This window comes from Liolophura sinensis, chromosome 6, assembly GCF_032854445.1.
Source record: "Liolophura sinensis isolate JHLJ2023 chromosome 6, CUHK_Ljap_v2, whole genome shotgun sequence".
Taxonomy (NCBI): Eukaryota; Metazoa; Mollusca; class Polyplacophora; order Chitonida; family Chitonidae; genus Liolophura; species Liolophura sinensis.
Window position 1 is genome coordinate 50,763,540 of NC_088300.1, and position 22,545 is coordinate 50,786,084.

The 22,545-nt window shown below is 37.3% G+C and overlaps 1 protein-coding gene across 2 annotated transcripts in view; it reads left to right on the forward strand.

Annotated features, from left to right (window-relative positions):
• Positions 1 to 20,529, forward strand: part of LOC135469359 (transforming acidic coiled-coil-containing protein 3-like) — a 35,838-nt gene extending 15,309 nt beyond the window's left edge. The window contains exons 7-17 of one of the 2 annotated variants that reach the window (XM_064747989.1): positions 5,890 to 5,938; positions 9,232 to 9,400; positions 10,012 to 10,248; positions 11,990 to 12,070; positions 12,472 to 12,650; positions 12,905 to 12,948; positions 13,203 to 13,270; positions 13,641 to 13,733; positions 15,159 to 15,265; positions 15,818 to 15,939; positions 18,764 to 20,529. In XM_064747989.1, coding sequence (XP_064604059.1) covers positions 5,890 to 5,938; positions 9,232 to 9,400; positions 10,012 to 10,248; positions 11,990 to 12,070; positions 12,472 to 12,650; positions 12,905 to 12,948; positions 13,203 to 13,270; positions 13,641 to 13,733; positions 15,159 to 15,265; positions 15,818 to 15,938 — 1,148 coding nt within the window. In that variant the 3' untranslated portion in view covers position 15,939; positions 18,764 to 20,529. The remainder of the gene's footprint in view (positions 1 to 5,889; positions 5,939 to 9,231; positions 9,401 to 10,011; positions 10,249 to 11,989; positions 12,071 to 12,471; positions 12,651 to 12,904; positions 12,949 to 13,202; positions 13,271 to 13,640; positions 13,734 to 15,158; positions 15,266 to 15,817; positions 15,940 to 18,763) is intronic. The other variant, XM_064747990.1, reaches the window with a different exon arrangement.
• The last annotated feature ends 2,016 nt before the right edge of the window (positions 20,530 to 22,545 follow it).

The following is a 22,545-nucleotide window of genomic DNA, read 5'->3' on the forward strand; positions in this document are numbered from 1 at the left end:
ATGTTTCCTAAAAATTAGAAGAAAATAGGGTATTAATTTTAAACATGTACGTGTGTCATTAAAGATGCTGCTTTGATTACATTTCTTCCCAGTAGTAGAATGCCACACTATAAAGTGTTATACTTTATAGTGCTATGAAAGCAGCCTCATGCAGATATTGTTTTGTGTTTGTCAGTTGGAAGTTTGTACATGTATGTAGCTGTAGTTTGATTCAGGTATGGCTGATATGCATAACACCGTACACCTATGTTGGCACATTGTCAGGTTGAGAAGGGCAACTACATGTAGCCTATCCATCTCACTGCATTCATACCTCCATCAGACCACATCCCAGACATTCCAGGCCTTGTTGTTGTTGTAATTTGCTGAATACACTAAAGGCACCATCTAGCCAAAGCTTACATACAAGTAGGCATCAAGTTCAGTTAGCTTTTCCTGGGCGGGAAGTCCTCTGAAAATCTTTGTGTGTTGAGTGGAGGAAGTATGGTGGACAGATTGACTATAATCTGATTCAGCTTCAAGCCAGTTTCAGTTTTTCTGCAGGAAAATCTGTGACATGTGGACGATCTGCACTCATGAACATGTGTTCTCTGTTCAGGTTTCTGTTTGGGCCTATAACTACGTAGATGTACATACGTGTATATGTGCACATGTATATAAGATACTGCGAAGCTGACAGATACATGTAGCTTAACCTTGATACACAGCAAGCTGGGACTGTCTACACGTATTAGATGTGACTAATACTCCTGTGGATTATACATACCTGTGATTTTATACCTAATGAGGTGTAACGAACATCTCTGAGACACTGTTCTCACAACATCAAGTCAGTTTATAATCAACTGGTAAATTATAGGTCTGAAGAAACAAATCTTATATTGATCATGGGTCAGAGTAATTCATCAGTGGTGGAGACTGAAGGTAGGTCACTTCACAATATTTACAAAGCTTGTATGTAAATATTTTTTATGAAAAATTTGGCTCCCTGCTGGCTCAGATTTTTTAAGTGTTGGACTCAGTTACCTGTTGAAGGGCAGTGCTTCCAGCAACCTCTGCCAATGATGTGCGCTGCATTTGTAAGCCTGACCATTTTCATAGAAGCTAGTACATTATTCTTGAGAGTAATAAGCTATTAAAATAAATAAATAGTAAAAACTACAACAGATAAATCATGCTTTGTAAATATTAACGATGATCCATGTACATAAATATGACATAAGCAAACTTTTTGATATTTGAAGTATGTCATTGTTTGTGACTCCCATTGAAATAAGTGCATTTGAACATGCTGTTACTGATGACCTCAGAGTGGGTCATATGCAGTGTTATCACTGATTTATGAAAGGGTACAAAGCTGTGTTTAAGCAGCCTTTTATATCATACACAACAGGGAGTCATGGTGTGATTTATTTGTGTATATTTTCTTTGTTGTGTTTATGCACTGTACTGAGGAGTATTTCGCTTGCATGTGTTTTTATATAATGAAGCTCATGTTTATTTTTGGTATTTTAAAACTGGACAAATATGTAAACCTAATGAATGTGTACCTGGCCAGACACCTGACAAACCCCCTGATGTTAATGACCCAATGACAGCTGTATGTAAATTCAAACATGCAACCCCCATTTGCCAAAGACCTCCAGAGAGCCATTGATTGGCACCCTTTTACACCATTTCATTTGTTTATTTGATTGGGTTTTTTTTTTCAGTGGTAAAACCACTATTCACCAACCTCCTGACTGTATTATATAGGGTTGTGTAAACTGCATGGATTCCGGAAATTTTGTCAAGGGTCATCATTTCCTAATGCTTAAATTATAAGGAATAATAATACAATGTAGTTTATTCTATTTTGAATGAGAACTTGAAAATTGGAGATGGTATGTGATATATGTTTGTTCTGTCTAATAGAGAGCAAAACCGACATGCATTTCTGCCGAATATATATCTCACATGTCATGACACATGGCCGTGATTGAGACTATTCTTAAGTGGCTGTCCAATCACTGTTATTATCTAATCAGGTGTGGAGACATGTGCACAGATCTGGAAAAAAGAATCTCTCGACTTATGTCTATATCAGTCAACTACAGTAGATGTTGCTTACTCAGTTCATAACAGATATATACATACAGTGTACCTGCTGGTATGGGGGAAGAGCCAGACTAATGTCTGACTGTGAACAGAAGCCACTTGTGGTGTTTCATCACACAGTTGTTACTATTTCCTTAGTGACCTCATTTATCAGTACCAAAATAAACACCAGCAGACTTCTTTTCTGTATCTATGAAGCATATGTTGTATAATACTGTCAGCATGTGTGTACCGGATCCGTTTGTTTACTAACTAATTGTGACAACGAAACAGCTGGATGCATGTTTGAAAATGCGTTTTAACTACATCTACTGTTTGTGACAGGAGAAGACTGTGTTAAGACTGGTATATCAGATACATTGTATGGCATTTCATCGCATTACTACATGAGCTCAGCAGATAAATTCTCCCTAGCCCCCTTGGTAACACATAGATATCCCTGTTCTGGTCACCCTGCCCTGGATCACCCTACATATGAGGTACTATGAACCTACAACAATTAGATCTATTGTTGCTCAAGTGGTCTGGCTCGATCACTATTGTGATTTTGAAGAGTGAAATAACTGAAATGTTTTGTTGTATTAAAATGATTATTAATGTATTAATATTATACCTGAAAGCTTTATATGGATATGAATCTCTGAACATGGACATGTAAATTATCCTGGAATATATAGAGGTTAATATTTTTTTAGTCCATATGATATAAAGGCTTTTTTAAAGATTTGTTTTCTATCTCATATGTTGACAACTTGACAGTTCATTTCTTTTAATCATTCTTCCTTGTGAACTAATCTCATTGCCAACGGTGACATATTGCTCTGTTGTTTATACATTTACAAAAAAAAAATTGCAACTCTATATGAATTAGCTCTCAGAGCTTTCCTTGTTTCTTTTATTGAATGACGTGGTTGCTAAGGTAAACAGTGCCCCACCCCACCAACTGGTTGACAATATCTTATCTCCAGCTCTGTCTTCCCTATCTTGTCACACTTTACCATTCAGTAGACAAGTTGTGCAGCAATTGAATTATCTTGTGTCTTATCTTAAAGGCTAATTCTGTACATTGAATGCAAATTTGACATGTGTAATTAGATTCAGTGTACAATGAAGTCATGATCCCTAACATCAACCTTTCTAGTTCATGAAAATTCTCCAACCACATACCCGTTTATCTTGCATGTATGCATGCCTGTTGTGCTATCTTTCTAGCTTTTAATGGAATTTTCCCATCCTGACATGAAAATTCCTTCATCGCTGCACACCCTACATAAAGTAATTGTACATGGAAAGTAAATAATCATTAAACTGCTCAATTAGTCATGGACAGCTTTAGTTCACATGTTGACGTACAGCGCAGCAGTGTCCCAATCAACTCATCAGACCTGGAAGGTGTTGGGTTCCTAGAGAGTACATACATTTCGAAGCATCGATTTTGTGGATCAATATACGCCCTAGATAGGGATTCGTGGTTCACTGTGCCCTCAGTCAGTCTCGCAGATCATGCGGGCTGGAGCGCTTGCTGACTGGATAGATCAGTCCTCATGCAGAGACGGTAAAGCTGGTACCATTACCGCTTGTCAAGTAGTGCTGGTATCAAGGCTTATACCATCACTGAAGGCAGGGAGATTATTACCACTTTAATTCCATGCCAGTGCTGATGTGTATGATGTCAGGATGATTCTACCTATGGTAAATGTAGGCCTGTATTGTCTTGTATCCAGAATTATTCTGATTAATTATGCATTTTTAATGACGTGTGGCGTTGATCCAGTTTAACCATATGCTGTCACGAACAGTCACATGTAGGTTAAATGGGGAATGCTGGTTGGATTAAACAGTAACAAGATATGCTTGAAGGACCTATCCATACCTTGCATTAATTTATTCTCAGGTGATATGGAATTGGTAAGACTGTGAATTTGTCATAGCCTGATAGCATCAGCTGTCTACCTCTGTCTGGCTTTATAACTAGATATACATATAACATGCAACTAATTTGCTTTAGCTTTAAGGGATGGTAGTTAATATAGGGCTGGAATTAGATTTGCTTGTATTCTTCTGTAAAGTCACAGCTGGGCAGTAGTTTTGATTTATAGTGGATAAAAATACACTTACATGGATACTAAGTGATGTATTTAAAAGCATATTTGCAAGATGCGTGGAAATATTTGTTGTAATTGTTGTGAGTTTCTTAACATACTTTTGTTGAAGTGATAACTAGATCAGTGGTCATTGTTGAATGGCATATCGTCAGGTACAAACTGGGGTTCCCATACCTTCACATGTATAGTTCATTTCAAAATTGGGAAGGCTGGTGCTATATTGGTTCATGTGGTCACCTTGTGGTTCTATCAACCAGACTACATAATGCTCTGTTCATGCATGTGCATACTACATAGTGATAGAGCATGGAATTTTATCATATAGATTCACTGTAGCTTGGTACACGCATGGAGCCACAGCGCTGGTTGCTGACCATTGAGTTTTCTGTACACCAAATAGACTGGTCCTGAAACTGCATATCATTCAGGCCAAGTGATGAAGTTTAATCTCCCAGCTGGTAGTGATTAGTGTGTAGTAAGGATGGGCTTTTATACTGTGTCAGCAGACTCTGTATGGTATTGGCAGCCTCATTGTACAAATGGTCATATACTCCACCACTCATCTGTTGACCTCTAGGGTATGTATGCATCATCCTCAAACCCAGTATGTTCTTATCTTATACAAGTATACATGTAAGCATTCACATACAGGCATAATCAATTTAATAATTTATTCTGCATATACATTAGCCTAGTAAGTGTGTATTTGGTCTAGGATGCTTGTATAATGGCCGTTGTATTGATGTACATGTGCAAGATGCAGCGGTATTTCTTCGTTACAACACTGAGGTCACTCTAGATAATACCTTGTATGGTATTGCCATTATATTATGATCTAAGGCTTCAGAGATAGAGTTGTATATTTATGTGAATACATGGTACTTAGACACCCATACTTACTCATGCAATAGTACATGCACATCTGCTTGTACCTCAGAGCTCATGACAGCCCTTTGTCTGGTGAACATCATGATGTCCATGTATACGTATAAACCCAGAACTACAATGTATAGTTGGGCAATACTTTCTTCTCATATATCATATCCCTTAGATTTATTATGTAAATGATCAGCCTATAATCCTCCCGCGTGGCTGCTTTATTTATTGTATCCATGCTAATGAATCGTATAGTGAAATGAATACATTTATTTATTTGATTGGCCCAGTTTCCATCCACCATAATGCTGGCTGCCATCATGTGAGTGAAATATTCTTGAGTATGGCGTAAAACACCAATCAGCTAAATAAATAAATTTATTTGAATGGTGTTTTACGTCACACTGTAGAAAGAGAAGTGAATACATGGATTGTGCACTGTACATGACAGATTATCACACTACTTACTTTCAGAAATTGATAATGTATTTTGTACGTATTTAAAAATATACCCTTGTATCATTTTATAAAAATATAATAGATTATTCATGTATATTATTAACATGTTGATTAAGGGATTCATGACAAGGAACTAAAGAAGATTTACGTTATGTGGGAAACTGAAGCTAAAATTTCATCTTGCGGGCATATCCATGTCTTAGATTTACCTCTTTTCCATGCATGAGCATTAGTAAAAAAATGCAGAAATGTTGACAATGAACATTATGACTAGCGCGATCAACTTACATGAATGTAAGCGGGTAAGTCTGCATGCTGAAACAGTAACGATCATTGTGTTTTTATTTTTCAGGTAAATCAAAGGAGAAAGTGATAGAGGCGCCTGCACTGGACGGACAGGGGTAAGCTTATGTAACATTTTATACAGTATTCAGGCAGGTCCTTTAATGGGCCATTGTGTAAGTCAGCTAGCCCTTGACCAGTTAGGTCAGACTGTCAAATTCTGTTTCAGCCTGTCAGGTGGTTGGATGTTCGTAAGAAACATGTAGATTTACATATATTGGTGTAAGCAATGTGTGGTGATATCATGTAGGTTTTAACTGGTTTTCATCTCATGTAAACCTGACAGCAATTGTACATGTAGATATTCTTGTATGGCATCCAACAAAATGGAATACAAGACCAAATTTATATAGCCCTCCCAGAAAAATGGTCAAGTTTTCTTTGTTGGTAATACAGGTATATATGTACATGTACCTCATTTTCCTTCAAGCCTGTATCACAATAAATAAGGATACCAATTATAGTTCATAGTAGGCTCTAGTGATGAATGTATGCATGTGCATTTGAGATAGCCTGGATTATTGTGTGGCCTAACACAACAGGTATGTTATTGTACATTGTACTTAAGAGTAATGATGGAAGACATGCTGTTACATGACATGCTTTGGCCGGGGTAGTGGGTACATGTACATCAATAGATACTTATGTATGTGGACTTAAAGAAAATCCTCGTGGTATATGGGTGTGAATGTACATTTTCTTGTGCAGCGTTTCAGTGTGATCTGGTTGTCTTATATGTGTATGTATAGTGGATAAGTATTGATTCCATTAACCATTGCTCAGAGAACTGTATATGAGGAAGTATATATAAGTATACATTGATGTATATATAAGACTTGCGGAGAATGACTCTAGAATATAGGTCTTTAGGTTTTCCATCATACCACATCAGGTGATCGAAGATCTGATTCATCTAAAATACACATGAATGTCATCGTGTTGACAGTATGATTTTTCCCCACATACAGATGCTAGAAATAAGAATCAAATATTTACTCTGGAGTAAGTGTGACAGCCATTGTAGCCTGTAGTCTATAATTACACTCCAGGTCATTAACCTTCAAAAACGACTTTTCTCTTGTAGGCATGCTTTTACCCAGATGTTACTCTGTAGTGATACATGTACATGTAGCTAGTGTATGAGGAGAATTTAGTACCTAAGAGTATTCCCTTAATACCAGGAAGCGACGGGCTTTTGACAGATTCATGTGCATAAGGTCATCAGTACATATTATAAATGATTATAATTGTGTAGTATTTAGTGGACCGGCCTGGATGTTCAGTACTGTAAGATAAGCCTGTTGGCTATAATACAAATTGCCTCACAGTCACATACATGTACATGTATTATAAACCTGACATTATGTCCCCACATTATGCCCAGTGGTTTGAGGTTACACTATTGTTCCCAATGACCAAACCAGTACTGACATGCCTGTATTCATGAAGTAAAGCTGCAGTATGGGCCTGTAATGCATTGAATCTAAGTGCAGGGTGTAAACTGTTAGGGTACATGTAATGGTCAGAAGGATATATGTGTACGTCCCATAAACTGCACATCCTGTCTACAAACCAGGCTCTCTGATAATCTAATAGACGAACATGTAAGTGAATATCCAATGAGGATTGATACGCCTGTGCCATGAACAGCAAGCTTTGAGTGAAACAGCTTGTGATGAGCTGTGGCAGAGGATCCATTGTGGATATAGCAGAGATGTAAACCTACATGCAATACCTATACATCTCCAGTGTGTATGTGTATGTACATGTTCAGTTGATTGATAGTCGTGTTTGTGTATGAACAAGGTCGTGTCAGAAATGGAGGACTGTGAATTTGAAGACAGGTGGGTGAATGTGCATGCAAAATGCAGAGCAACCATAAATGAAACAACAGTGATCTGATGAATTATTGTTTCATTACTAAGATAATCCTTGCATATATATGAAAACATCTTGCTTCCTCAAATAGATGATTTCCCAAGTTGTTGTTGCAGTGTATACATGTAATTTTAATTATCTAAGTTAATATGGTTATTAATTATTTACAGGAACATTCCCTATTGTTTCATATCAGGTTCTTTATCAAGGCTGCTTTTTAAAGCTGTTTTCTTGGCAAAAAGGTTAATTCGAAAGGTTAATTGCACAGCCATTGACTTTTACAGAGCTGTTGTCAATAGGCCACTCCTACAATGGCATTTGACTACGGCAGATTTTGTAGTGAAAATAAGTCATCAAATTTTCTTTCATATAAACTTTATATAAAAATATATGTAAGACATGCAAAGTGTGGCTTTGTAGTTTGTGGCTCTGTAGACCATGACATTGTAGTGGCCTGTGTCAGTTGCATGTCATAAAATGCCAAAGTTTCAGTGACATACTGAACATCCAGATGAATGAGAGAGGGCCACAACATTTCATGATGGTCTGAGGGGAGGCAAGCCATGGTGTTTTATTCTTCTTTAAATTAGGCAGGATCTTCAGATTTGTATGGTTTTCTTCTGGTCAGATATATCTTATGAATTTCACATAAGCCATACAAAATAGTAGAATAATTTAACATAATGAATGACAAGTAGTGCTGGATAAATTGGAGTAGGAAATGTAATATGTTTGCTGTTCACCTTTAAGGAAAATACATATATTAACAGTGAATTTAATGGCAAGTATTTATTCCATTTAATTTCTGTAAACAATCATCTGAAGAGAAAAAAAATTATGCCACGGCTGTTGATAGAACTGCTTTACATTAAATTTTTGGATATGATCTGCCAGGGGCTATGGAATTTTTTTAAGCGACTTGGAAAGAACATAATTAAAATAATGCAAGCACATTACTGATCACCATTATAAAATAGAAAAAAAATTGTGATAATTGTGCATGATTCATCGGGGGATCAGTGCTGTGTCAGCTTATAGTACATATCCATATTTCAGAAAACAGCTTTAATATTGTTGAAGGGGGGCCTCCGTGGCTCAGTCGGTTAGCGCGCTAGTGCAGCGTAATGACCCAGGAGCCTCTCACCAATGCAGTTGCTGTGAGTTCAAGTCCAGCTCATGCTGGCTTCCTCTCCGGCCGTATGTGGGAAGGTCTTCCAGCAACCTGCGGATGGTCGTGGGTTTCCCCCGGGCTGTGCCCGGTTTCCACCCACCATAATGCTGGCCGCTGTCGTATAAGTGAAATATTCTTGAGTACGGCGTAAAACACCAATCAAATAAATAAATAAATAATATTGTTGACCATACTGTAGATATACATGCGAAAAAACGAAGAAGAAAGGAGACGGTCTTAATTTGAATTTTTCAATGCCAAATCTGATGTTGTTTTAAACTGTCATTTGTCACGTGTTGACAGGGATGATCTGTTGCAAATGAACACCCCTCCGGTAAAGAAAGGCACGCCCAAAGCAGGCAAGCACCCGGCTGTTAAGCGGCTGGAGCAGCATGTGGCGGGCACAGAGGAAGTGGGCGGAGCCAGAGAGGTGGATCAGATCTACAGCAGGACTCCTAACGCAGGAGAAAAGGTGAGGGAGACATCAGGTGTGATAAGGATTTTAGAACTGGTGAGCATTGCAGAATTAATGTCCAACCTTATATGTCACAGGAAAAGATGTGAAATTGTTGGTGCTCATGTTAATACTCAAAAACATGGAATTGCATTTCATGTAACAAAAATGTTTTTCATTGGAAAGGTTCATTATTGATGAAAACATTGCATCAGACTTTTGGATACAGTATCTTGACATACATGCACATATATGGCAAAGCCTGTAGATCTGTAGATCTTGTCACAGAGTCTTGCCTGTTACAGTTGATACGTGTACATGCAGTAACCATACAGTACCACTGTAGAACTTTACAGTATTTCTTTCCCAGTTTACAGTATTGCAGGCTTTGGTTTGTTGAAATTTCTCTGCCCTATATTACTGTCACAGATCTTTAGGTTGAGATTAGCAGTGTACATATAATTATACACTGTTCTCACTGGGTAAGTTGTCGATCATGTTTTGAAATAACAGAATTTAGAGATTTTAAAGTCTTGAAGTTTTATGTGGTTTTGATTGAGGGAGGATCAGAGGTATTTCAGACATGTTGGGTGGAATTTCATGACCCTTATTCTCCTGCCTGTATTAAGGACATTGACGAATCAGAGCTGCGCCGTCAGTTCTCCATCCCTGAAGTTCCACCAGTCATGAGCGACTCGTGGTTCGACCAGGTGAACACGTTCAAAGAGATGGAGGACTCGACAATGTCTCAGGACTCTGTAGACGTGTTCACGGGCTGGTCAGCGGCGCAGGACTACCCCGAGGGTCACCCGCTGGAGTACGAGGACCGTGAGGCTCGGGGTAGTAGTCAGGAGTTAGACCAGGATGTACGTATATGCTGCAGGCCACTGTCTGCATCTTGCCCATTGCTCGTTCTGGGATGCGGCTTTGATGATCTCACTAGTTCATTGCATGGAATTCATGGGAAGGGCCTGTGTTGCCTAGACTAGACACTGGATGCCTTTCTTAATAACAAGGTGTTTTTACTCTCCTTTCTTCAGAAGGAAACTTCAGAAGGTCCTGAAAATGATGCACATTGGTGATCAGACATGTCAGCCTGTGTGCTCTCCTAACACGTTGGCACGGTAGATTTAAATAGCATGTGATCAGTGTACAGATTTTATTTTCAGGTGTTTTAGGTGACACATGTTCTTCAGTTTCCGAATTGTGATTTTCTGAACATTTGTGTGTGTTTACTAACATTCTATGTCACATTTGCCTTTTTATTGAATGGCTGGATGCACAAGGACCTATTGGTTTGTGGATGTAGAAATGAGATAGAGGTGCTGTAAAAGGATATGTTTTTGATATTCTGAAGTGGATAATTCTTTTCCTTTCCACAACAGGTTCTGGCAGAGATTATTGACAGATTTGTTCTTCTCGTTTCTCTGTGTGTTTACTAATGTTTTCTTCCACGGTTTTGAATGACTGGATGCACAAAAACTAATGGTCCTGTGATTTGTGGATGCATTATAGGTGATATGGAAGGATATATTTGTGATAAATGAACTTTCCTTAATTGTCCAGTTTCCACAGTTTTCATGGTAATGAAATAACTTATCAGAGTTGTTCAGTTGAAAATAAGCATAGGTAGATCAGATTATGACTTGACTGTTTAGGGGGAGGTGCGGGAGGTTGGGGGAGGGGGAACTCAGCCTCAAACTGTGGTAAATCAGGTTGTCTCTTACAGTATATACAGTTTTGGTTTTTATTTTTCCATATCTTTCCCATGTTTTAATTAGGTGTTGCAAAGACACAGAGACATTGTACTGATTGAAGCCTTGTAATGTACATACATGTGCAAAATATTAATATTTCTTGATTTGGAAGTATATCATTATTAGATTCAAAGTAAAACATGCACAGTTCCATGCAGCCAATCGTATGATTGATCTGTGAATTGATAAATGTAGTGTTTTTCTGCATCATTGCATCTTGCATCTCTATACTCCATGCCACACTAACCAAAACAAATTGGTTAGTTTGGCGCAATAAACTCTACAGATTTACAAGCTGATGATGTACTACATGTATATGAATGGTTGGATGCACCCATACATTTACATGTAATGTCTGTTTTGCTGACATGTACAGTATGTACATGTACATTTAAATGTGTTTAAAATGACGAAGTTGTAGTAGAATTGACAGGAGCCTTTTTTTGAAACCTGTAGCGATGAAGGGTAGCCAGTTTGTTCATACTGGGCTGTCATGCCATTAGTGCTTTTCTTACTATTGTTTGCTTTCATAATAACTGATACCCTCCAATTTGTAAAAATCTACTTGTATCTAAATAACAAAGCAAAGAGTTTAGTTTTGTGATTTTTATTTTAATTAATATGTAATTGTGAAGCTGGAGTTTAAAAAAATGTCTGGACTGATCTTCGGTTATACAATTTAATACACATGTCTGTAGTGTGTAAACAATATATCAGGTATTAGTATACTGATTGCATTGATTTAGACCCCAAAGTGAAGATAAATGCAAATGTAATTTTTATGCAGTAGCTATCTTGAATGTTCCAAAACTGTTGTATATCTCCTGACTTCTGTTATGTTTGTTTTTAGGCTGACAGTGGTCATGCTGGGAGTGCCTGTACTGCGTCACCCCCCAAGTCAGGCCCTGGTGGAGAGGATGACCTAGTAGATGTGAGACTTTCATTTAACATGACACAAAATATTGCTCTCATCCGCTGGACAAAAAATGAAGATAATACCTGAACTGTATAGTTTTCAGCATGTAATGGAATAGACATTCTTGAAAAATGGTGAAAAACAATTAATGTGTATTTTTAATACACGAAGGACAAAAGACATTTTTTGTTTTCATTGAAAAACCTTTAACAAACCTTGATCGATAGACTTTCCATGACTGAAAAAAATTGAAGTCTGTACAATTTGCCTTAATTATTTTGAGTCTAAAGTTTATACATCTTGTTACAATAGAAATCAAGAAACACTGCTCATTTGTGTGCATGTTGAAATGAACTGAACAATGTTCCCTGGTTGTTCTCCTGGTCATCATATCAAAATACCATTTGCTTTTATAGATGTTAAAGTACACTCAGCATGACATGAACAAACTTCGGAGAGATTTGGAACTGGAGTTTCAGGGGAGACTACTCAGTAAAGAAAAAGAATGGTGCAAAAAAGTTGGTGATAGGGAGAAGGAAGCTTCAAATCTCAGAGATCAAGTAGAAAAGATCAAAGCTGCCCATGAGAACATGAAGTAAGGGTTTGATCATAAATTGATCAGTGATACGCTATTGCTGAACTATTTATACATTAGATGTGAATTTATGTCCTGATTTTAAAGTGTAATGCAAATGAGATAATTTTCATAAAATTTCTGTTGGGTGGAATACATACTGTGATTATATTTTCAACAAAGGCTTTGTATGACATTGTTCTGCTGATTGCCTACAGACTATCCAGTATTGAAATATAATTGTGCTTGTGTTTGATGTCTTTATTTATTTGTAGGTCTATCGTGAGTGATTATGAGAAGACCATTTCACAACTTGTGGGTAAGTAGTTTATAAATAATGCGGATTCAGCTTTTGTAACCAATGATGTCAATACATGCAATATGTTAATAAGATGTAATTTACTGTGTAACAGTCTCAAACTCCTCAGTTGTCAGTATAAGACACATTTCAGCTGACTGACATCATCTTAGTAGTGAAAGCAAATTCAGACTATTTTAACTTTGTAAGATTTTGTACTGATTTAAAAATTCTAATTGTTATAATGTTGTATGTTTTGTTTTTTAATTATCTAGCTGATAAGGAGAAATCCTCATCTGAATCCAAGGATTCTTTGGGAGAAATAATTAAAGACAGAGATCAGGTGGGAAACTAATGTAGACGTGAAAATATTGAACAATTCTTGCTAATTTTAATATTGTGTGAAAATAGACAGCGAATTCTGAAGAATCACATCATTATACAGTTGTACATTCAGAACTGCAAACAGATTTGCTACTTTAAGATTAAATTAAGGATGTTTACTTGTGTTTTTTTTCTTGCATAAGATAGGCAAAGTGTGTGGTGAAAATAGTTTGATTTATTTAATGATTTGCAATACCACAAATTAGTAGGATATGAAAACATACATGTAGTTTGATGAATGTCTAGGAAAAGATTGTTGTGTAACGTGGAATGTTATTGTGGCTGACTACCATGGGTTTAACAAATGATGTATATATATTACCTTCCAGGCTGTAGAAGATTTGAGGTCAGTAGAATCAGCCTTCTCCGATTTACACAGGAGATATGAGAAGATAAAAACAGTTGTAGATGGTTTTAAGAAGGTAATTATTACGAGTGAATTATGTATACACAAGCAAAAATTTTGTGAAGTGAAACAACTTCCACATGTACATGTAGCTCAACTAAATTGGAGGTAAGGGCAGTAACTAGTGTAACCCCAGAATTTTGTCCGAAGTAGTTCTGTCCCTTTTCTTCTATCATTAACCATGTGTACTCAAATGCGCTCATTGTGTGAAATGTGGTTTATGGAGATTATCATGACATTGCGTGATCTGAGATGTTGTATCAGCATCGAGTTGTACAACAGCCCGACCTCAGACAACAAGATGTCGATACATCTGTGTGGAGCGCGCTCAGTCTTGTTGATTTGTATGTCCTATACCTCTTTTATTCAGCGAAATCAACGAGAATGATTTGGCAAACTTACAAGTTCAACCATGGTGCCGAAGTGCCTGATCACATCACTCGTAAACCCGCAAACAAACATAGCTTGTAATAAATATTAAATTAGGCGAATAAAAGTGAATGCAGATATTAAAACTGATTGAGACTTATTTGAAAATAGTCCAAAATTTTCCACTTAATGATGCCTGATGAATAACCATAGTTTTGAACAAATACGTTTGCATTCAGTATCCCTACGCCACTCGGGATCCCCAGAAACAGTGCTGGCATCACCTCGGAGGTTAATTACATCAAAATCTGATTCACAGTAACAACACAAACAAATCAAATGTCAAAATGGAATATTGCTGAACTAACTTGAATAAAAATAAAAAAAATTACCGCTGAAATTTCAGCTTAGAAAGAATTTGCAGGTTCGCCGGTGATATTTTATTGCTTGTATGTTTGTCAGTGTAGCACATCTCAAATATAGTTCTCTGTCACCAATGCGGTCGCTGTGAGTTCAAGTCCAGCTCATGCTGGCTTCCTCTCTGGCCGTCTGTCAGCAACGGTAGTGCAGATTGTAGTGGGCTCTTCCCGGTTTCCACCCACCATATTGCCGGTTGCCATTGTATAAGTGAAATATTCTTGAGTACGGCGTAAAAAACCAATCTAATCAAATAAATCAAATATAGTTCAGGGGTTTCCCCAGTAAAGGGTGCAGACAAGGACAGGGAGTTCAAAGTAATCCTAGAAGGAGTGCTGATGTCATCATCTGATACAAAACTTAGTATCAGATGGCTTGCATTGGATGCCTAGGAACAGATGGGCATATGATATATACCAGATAGCAGTATCATTATATTTGAAAGTGTGTACTGAGATTGTATAAAGAACATTATTTTGTTACGGTATTGTTACACATTAAAATATTTTAAAGTGTGGATTATTCTATTCATCCATGCACAACACTTATTGACAATTCGTGTACATGTGTTTTTCATGTGTGTTTTGCACTGTGCTTTCCGACACTTTTAACACAGATGTACCTGTAAGACATAATTCATATGTTCTGTTCACAGAATGAAGAGATTTTAAAGAAGAGCATCCAAGACTATCAGGGAAAGTTAAAAGGAGCAGAGCAGAGGTTTCAGGCTCTGAAGAATCAGGCTGAAGAAAAGTTAGATCTGTGAGTAGAAACACGTCAAAATTACATTTTAAGGGCGGTATTAATTGCGCTATGCACCTTTTTAAGAACATGACACATTGTACATTGAGTTCTAACTTTACCCCGCAATCGGCTAATTATACTTTAGAAACATTTTCGCTTTAATAATACGAAAAAAAGGTGAGGGTTAATCATACAAATGTATGAACACAAAAGTGTAATAACAAAGGTGATACTACAACATATAGGGTATATCCATTATTAGATATTTCGCCCTTTTAAAATGAGAAACCCTTCCCCTTCTAAAGTAACTTGGGTCCAAGCTCTTTAGTCTGTTGTTTAATCCTGCCTGTGCGATGACAATCCGTGGATAAGCTGCTCACGTACTGCTTTTACATTACAAGAGAATAATGGTCGGATTGGTGTGGTCCCAAATCGTCAATGTGCGGAAAAAGTGACTCCATTAATAAAATAAATTATTCAACAACTTATCACCACAAAGTATATATTTTTGAAAACTTGAGGAAAAATCTAATAATGTTTTTGATATAATCCTGATCATGTCTTGTACAGAGCAAACCAGGAGATTGAAAAGGTGAGAAAGAATAGCTCGTCAGAGGTGGCCAGGGCTAGAAGCTGTTGTCAGGAAGAAGGACCTGCAGGTGAAAAGTTTGGAGAAAACCCTGGAGACTAAGGTAATGTAATTCCCAGGATTGGCACATATATACAGGCAAAACAATTTTCATCACATGACACAAATGGAAAGCTTATCTCGAATCATATTTTTATAGATGTAACAGCATTTTTGAATTTGTCTGTGAGTAAATAGTTAACTTAATACTGGGAATGCATGAATTCCATGAAGACATCATCATATCTAACACCATCAAAGTTGTCTATTGTGTTCACCGTACAATACAAGAGTTTAATGACATGTTTATATTAATAAAAAAAATCTTTAAAAATGATATTAATGAAGTCCTTTCAGTGGGTGATTACCTTAATTCTTCAACCTTTTCAATGACCTCTGTGATAATATTTGGTATGACTTTAAGATGTGCAGAAATAATTTACACAGTTTTATGAAGCTTACATCTTTACTGACACAAACAAATCATTTTAGTGTCATTTTCAAAATAAACTTATGCATGAATTCCACTGAAAAAAGTGCTCTAGAGGTTGAAAAGGTTAAAGATTTACAGTACTTAAATTTCTAGCTGTCTCTGCATTTAAACTGGTGTCAGTGCTTCAGAAATGTGTACAGTATTTTCCCTTTAAGTATTCTACACCAAACTTTCTTAAAAGTTAGTGCAGGATTAGTTCTCTGTTTTGAGACACTTTTTGAGGAAATATTTGTCCATGGGTAGCATCAGGATCATTTGTTCAGTCAGTTTATTTAGTTGGCTAAAGCAATGACCACGGTCAGTCATGCTAAGACAATGATATTGTAGGCTAAAATCCAGTTTTTACTTAAGACACAGTTGTATCTGATGCAAGGTGATTGTTTATGTTCGTAAGAATCCATATAAATTTATGAAATATCGCCTTTTAGTGCATTTTGTTTATTTTAGGAATTAAAAATCACATACATGCAGTATGTAAGAGTTCAGATTGTTAGCTATTGCAAGATACAATCATTTCTGTTAGTGGTCGGGAATTTTTAGAAAATGTTGAATTAGCTGTAGTTTGGGTGTGTAGAAGCAATGGCCTACTTTATACCATGTTTATGGCACTGGTCTGTTATGTAGACAGTTAGGAATTAATGTATTCCTAGGTGTTTATAGCAACATGTTAGAATCAGGGGTTGCCCTACATATAGTTTAGCTCTGGGAATTTTCCATGTTATTTCGATCAATAAAGTTGGGCGTCTAAGCCCTTCTCATGGCTCAGTACTTACATGCACGTTTTCACATCTTCAGCTGAATGTTTCTGAGCCGGTTCCATTGTAAACTTTTGACATTGCACATTGTATGTGAGACATGTGATATGTCAGTGTGTCCTGCGCATTGCCTAGCCCTGCTGAATTCTAACATCAGCTTTACATAGATGATTTGAGGCTAGACTTCACCTGACATGCCACTGACTTCTCCTCTCGCATTTTTTTTTTTTTTTTTTTTTTTTTTTTGTAGTAAACAGTAAACAGCGAGCAGGTTGTAAGCATGGGTTAGCTTATTCTAGACCAGCCCACTTTTTCACAGAAATTTCAAAAGCCATCCTCGACTTCAAGCAAATCTTCTTTTTCCCTCCACCCTGTTCGGGTGTTGGCCATACATGTGCACACTTCCTTTGTGTTGTCAACTCAAGGAAGATTAATATCAACGACGATGATCTCAATTGCATCCATGTACAACATTCCTTCACAGGCAAATATTTGGTGAAAAATGCTTATTGATTTATTGCAAGTTTATGTGCCTCATCTTCTAGATTTTAAGCACTGTGCACTTTGACACTTTTAGAATTCTGTGTAAAGTCTGGCCTTGGCATCTACAAAATCTGCAGTTTTTAAAACTACTGTTCATAAATATCTGTGCCCAGACTAAGCAGAGTTTAATGCCAGAAGACCCCCATCCCCAACCAGCTCCCCATCCCCAACCAGCTCCCCACCTGTCCCACCCCCGGATTCATATTCATACCTGCCTCAACTTTAGTGGATCTCCCATGTGGCAAAGCAAGTTGCTGAGGTGCTCTGTTTTCCTGTCATGGAGCCATGTAAATCCTGTGTATTATAACTAAGGGTCTGTGACATTGACACAGAGGTGTGGAAAATCACTGGTAGAGTTTGTGTCTTACAGCGTTTAATCTGTCTTACAGTCTAATCCCGCTCACCTGTGTGGGTAAGCTGGGGTCACCCATGGGACACCCAGGGGACATTAATAGTAGTTGATTATAGAGGTCGGTTTAAAGATTTTATAAAACTAAAAAGTCATACAAGTCTTCCAGTTAAATTTGTGAGTTTATCAGCCATGTCAAAATACCAAAAAAAGAGCCTATTCACTGCAATAGGCGATAAGTAATTTCAAGTAGACCAATGGCAGATGTATACACATGTATATGTACATCTATTTGTATATGAGGTAACTTACACTTAATTTTATTTTTTATTTTTTTCACACTCTGAAGTATTTGAGTCATAAGATGATCTTTTACAATCTAGATGATATTGATGTAAAGGTATGATGGTCTCACATAATTTTCATCCTTTTTTAATGGATTACTTTCGTGAGATCTGATTAACACCAGTAGACATTCATGTTTGTACAGATAAATCCTTAATACAGAAGTATGTGTGATGTCATCAAAACCCAACACTATTAGCATGGTAAGGTCTATATACTGACACTATACTGACCACTACATTGTCTTTGTACATGTAACCTATACACCTTTCCTGGAAATACCAATATTTTGGAATCTTTGGCCTAACCATACGGTTATGGGGTTGACTTACTTACACCATTCAGTCTTTTAAATCTCCATTTTAATCTCCAGTCTCTTAATGGTCATGTTTCTTTATTCCAGGTGAAGGAAAACGAAGAGCTGACATCGATATGTGATGAACTGATTGCTAAGGTGGGCACAGGACAGTGACAAAACTTAGGCAGATTTTTGTACATAGATCAAATTCTGTTAATACCAAGCTCTTGACAGACTGATTTTAAGATGGCGTTCAAGGCAGCAGAATAAAGCTGTATATTACTGGAAGATTGGAATTCTGCTTTAAATACATGATTCAGGGATTGTGAACTTAAAGAGTACAAACCAGGCTAAAAATTTCTGTGGAGGCAACCCAATAGTGAAACCACTGGCCTGATAGTGGTTTGCCTGTGCTGAGGCAGTGAAATGATTGTGGCTGACAGAGAGAATGTGCCGATTGGCTGATCATCTTATCCACCAGCCTCAGCTTTGATTCTGCACCTTCAGCTCTGCCAGCAGTCGGAGGCTAGGTGAATGCTAGTGGAATGCTTGGTGAATAGAATTGGAATGCTAGTAGCCAGCTACCATTGTGCAATTGGTATGCCTCTAGGAGCCTGTTTCCGGTTGTACTCTCTGAATGACTCACCCATACTCATGCTGGAGCTGTACCATATGGAGAAGCAGCCATGCATGTCTTAATTGATACGGATGCTTTACGCGTGAAAAACAGCACATTGTGCAATTGGTATGCCTCTAGGAGCCTGTTCCCGGTTGTACTCTCTGAATGACTCACCCATACTCATGCTGGAGCTGTACCATATGGAGAAGCAGCCATGTGTGTCTTAATTGATACGGATGCTTTACGCGTGAAAAACAGCACATTGTGCAATTGGTATGCCTCTAGGAGCCTGTTTTCGGTTGTACTCTCTGAATGACTCACCCATACTCATGCTGGAGCTGTACCATATGGAGAAGCAGCCATGCATGTCTTAATTGATACGGATGCTTTACGCGTGAAAAACAGCACATTGTGCAATTGGTATGCCTCTAGGAGCCTGTTTCCGGTTGTACTCTCTGAATGACTCACCCATACTCATGCTGGAGTTGTACCATATGGAGAAGCAGCCATGTGTGTTTTAATTGATACGGATGCTTTATGCGTGAAAAACAGCACCTGTAATGGCATTACCAAAGGCCTGGAAGATGACCGATTCACCTTGCATATACGCCATTGGATTTCATGTATGTGTCAGCTTCACAAAATCCCAAAAATGTTGGTCTATTTCTAAAACAAACAAAAAACGCCTGTTGAATTGGACTTAAAAACATTTTCCACTGTTAGGTGTCTATAATGCTGAAGAAAAGGAGTAAAGGGAGATAATTTGTCATTGTCATGTGGAGTTTCTCATATTTTGACAATCGACAGAAGCTGCTCCTCCCACGTGTACATATATGTGTAAACTGTGAGTTGCCTGCCTCAGTCAACAAGCAAACACAGGACAGCCAGTGCCTGGTCACATATTCAGCCATTTTTATCCTTCAGAAAAATTCCGTTTGGAGCGGACTCAAATAATCAACAGCTATACTTCAAAATATAGACGCAATTTTGGACAGCCAATTTGGTTTCTGATTTCTGGCTGCAAAGGAATCGTCACATATTCTAAATAAATGAAAACCTGACAGCAGCTGCTACATGTAGCTGTAGCCTGAATAAAGAAACAGATTACAACAAAGAATTCTCAGTGTTCTTACAAGGAAAATATCTAGCACCTTCTTGTACTTGGGTTGCAGTAGTATTGCTAGGAGAGCCCCATGGTGTATGGGTTGACCTCCAGCATAACCATGCCCTGGCTCCTCAGCCGTCATTGTACATAGTTTGTACATAGGACACATCCTTCCTACATGTGTTAACCAAAAATTATCCTGTGATATAGTTAAGCTGATATTGTTTGTTTTTGTTGATTTTACCAGGGAAAACCCTCCAAGTCTTGTCCTTTGATACTGTGAAGTTGGTTGCCTATGTACGTCCTTTGTCTCGATACATTATGCCTTGGTCTGTTACATGCTGTGACTTTTGTTGATCATCTCAACTAGGTTTATCTTATGAATCAGGGTGTCACTTTTTAACTCCTATGAGTTTATTTTGTTTCTTCTGTACATACAATGTATATGAGTTACATTATGAATTGATAATTGTACTTGTGCACCCTATAGTATATACTGCCTTGTTTTCGGGGTGAGTATTGAGGAAATCTCAGAGAATGTGACAGGCTGAGTAAAACCATTACGTTTTAAGATCTTAGAAAATTCATTCATGTAAATAATGATAAGGTTTCTGAAAATGTGTTACAGACTACATATTTATAGATTTCATTTTGTTTTTAAAAATTGACAGTTTAAGGAATCCATATTTTCATCTATTTTAATTTCATCTGCATCTCATAATAGCACAGTTACATGGAAAACATTTTTAATCATATACAGGACAGTGATATTGGATAAAATTCAGCAGAAAGAACACTTTTACAGGTATTTAAGTAAAGATGCAGATGTTAATGCAGCCATAACCTGTTACACTTATAAAGCTAAAAGATTCTACAGAAACATCCAGGGTAGAAATTCAGGCATGGCTTGATGGGGTTCCTCATACTTAAGAACATAAATTGCATCACGGCTAATATCAGTAAATGCCAGTTATCATCTTATACACATGTTCTGTAACTCAGTGTAATAATTTATGTTACTGTCCATATGCATGTACAGAATATACAAGTCAGACAGCTGTCACTGTGGGTTGATGGAAGATAAGATAAGTGTAAATGTGTTGATGACCTCGAAGGTCAGCTAGATTGAGAGACTTCATCCTCATGCATGGGTTAGATTTGTATATATGTGTTACAGTATATACATTATACTATGTGAATATGTACATGTACACAACAGGTGGAGGATATGGCTTTGGGCATGGTTGAGATTCTGATGATATTACATGTAACTGTAGCAGAAAAATGCCATATTGTGGGGGTTAACAGTGAGCAGGTTTGTGCTGTTTTCATGTACTTCATGTTTTTTTTTTTTTTCCGTAAATGTGGAAAGAACAACTCTTGGCCAGATTTTTATGTTACAAAGTTAAAACCACCTGTACATGTTTTTTGTGCAATCAGTGTTCAGCAGATGCATACCTGTGAACCCATTCTTATCCTGGCTTGTTTTTTGTTATTATTGTTTTTTAACTGCCCCAGCTCTGGGAGTTTCATTCCATTGTGTACAATAATAAATCTTTACTGATTGCAGCATGAGAGTTTGTTTTTTCGAGATAGGATTTTGAGAGGGAGATGAAACTGGTTAAGTGTAGGATTACAGCATCATAAATATAGTTCACATGTACTCAAAATTCACCATATTGATATCTCTCCCATCCTCTAATTTGATACCACATTTATTTATTCCTCATATTAAATGAAAACAGAATAATGCTGTGCCTCTTTTTGCAAAATTCAGGTTTCAGAAATTTCATTAGGATTAAGTAATGGCAAATGCCATGAATACATGTAACAGAAAACTTAGATGACCCGCCCCGCAATGAACTTAGCTTTCTTACACTTTTTACTTCATCCAGTAACCAGGCAAGCCTATGATGAATGTAATCATGACATCTTTCAAATACTTTTTCACCCTGAGGATATATGAGAAGACTGCGACAAGAACTATTTACATTTCAGTAGGCATTAGGGCAACATAAGGCTTGTTCATTGTTTTGAGTGCATTCTGGTAAGTGTTGCCTTTGTTTGCTGTGCAGTACCTAAAATTACATTTTAGAAGTTAACAGGCTGATGATCATACAGGTTAAGGTGTATCAAAAAGCCCTTCAGATATGGGTTTACTTA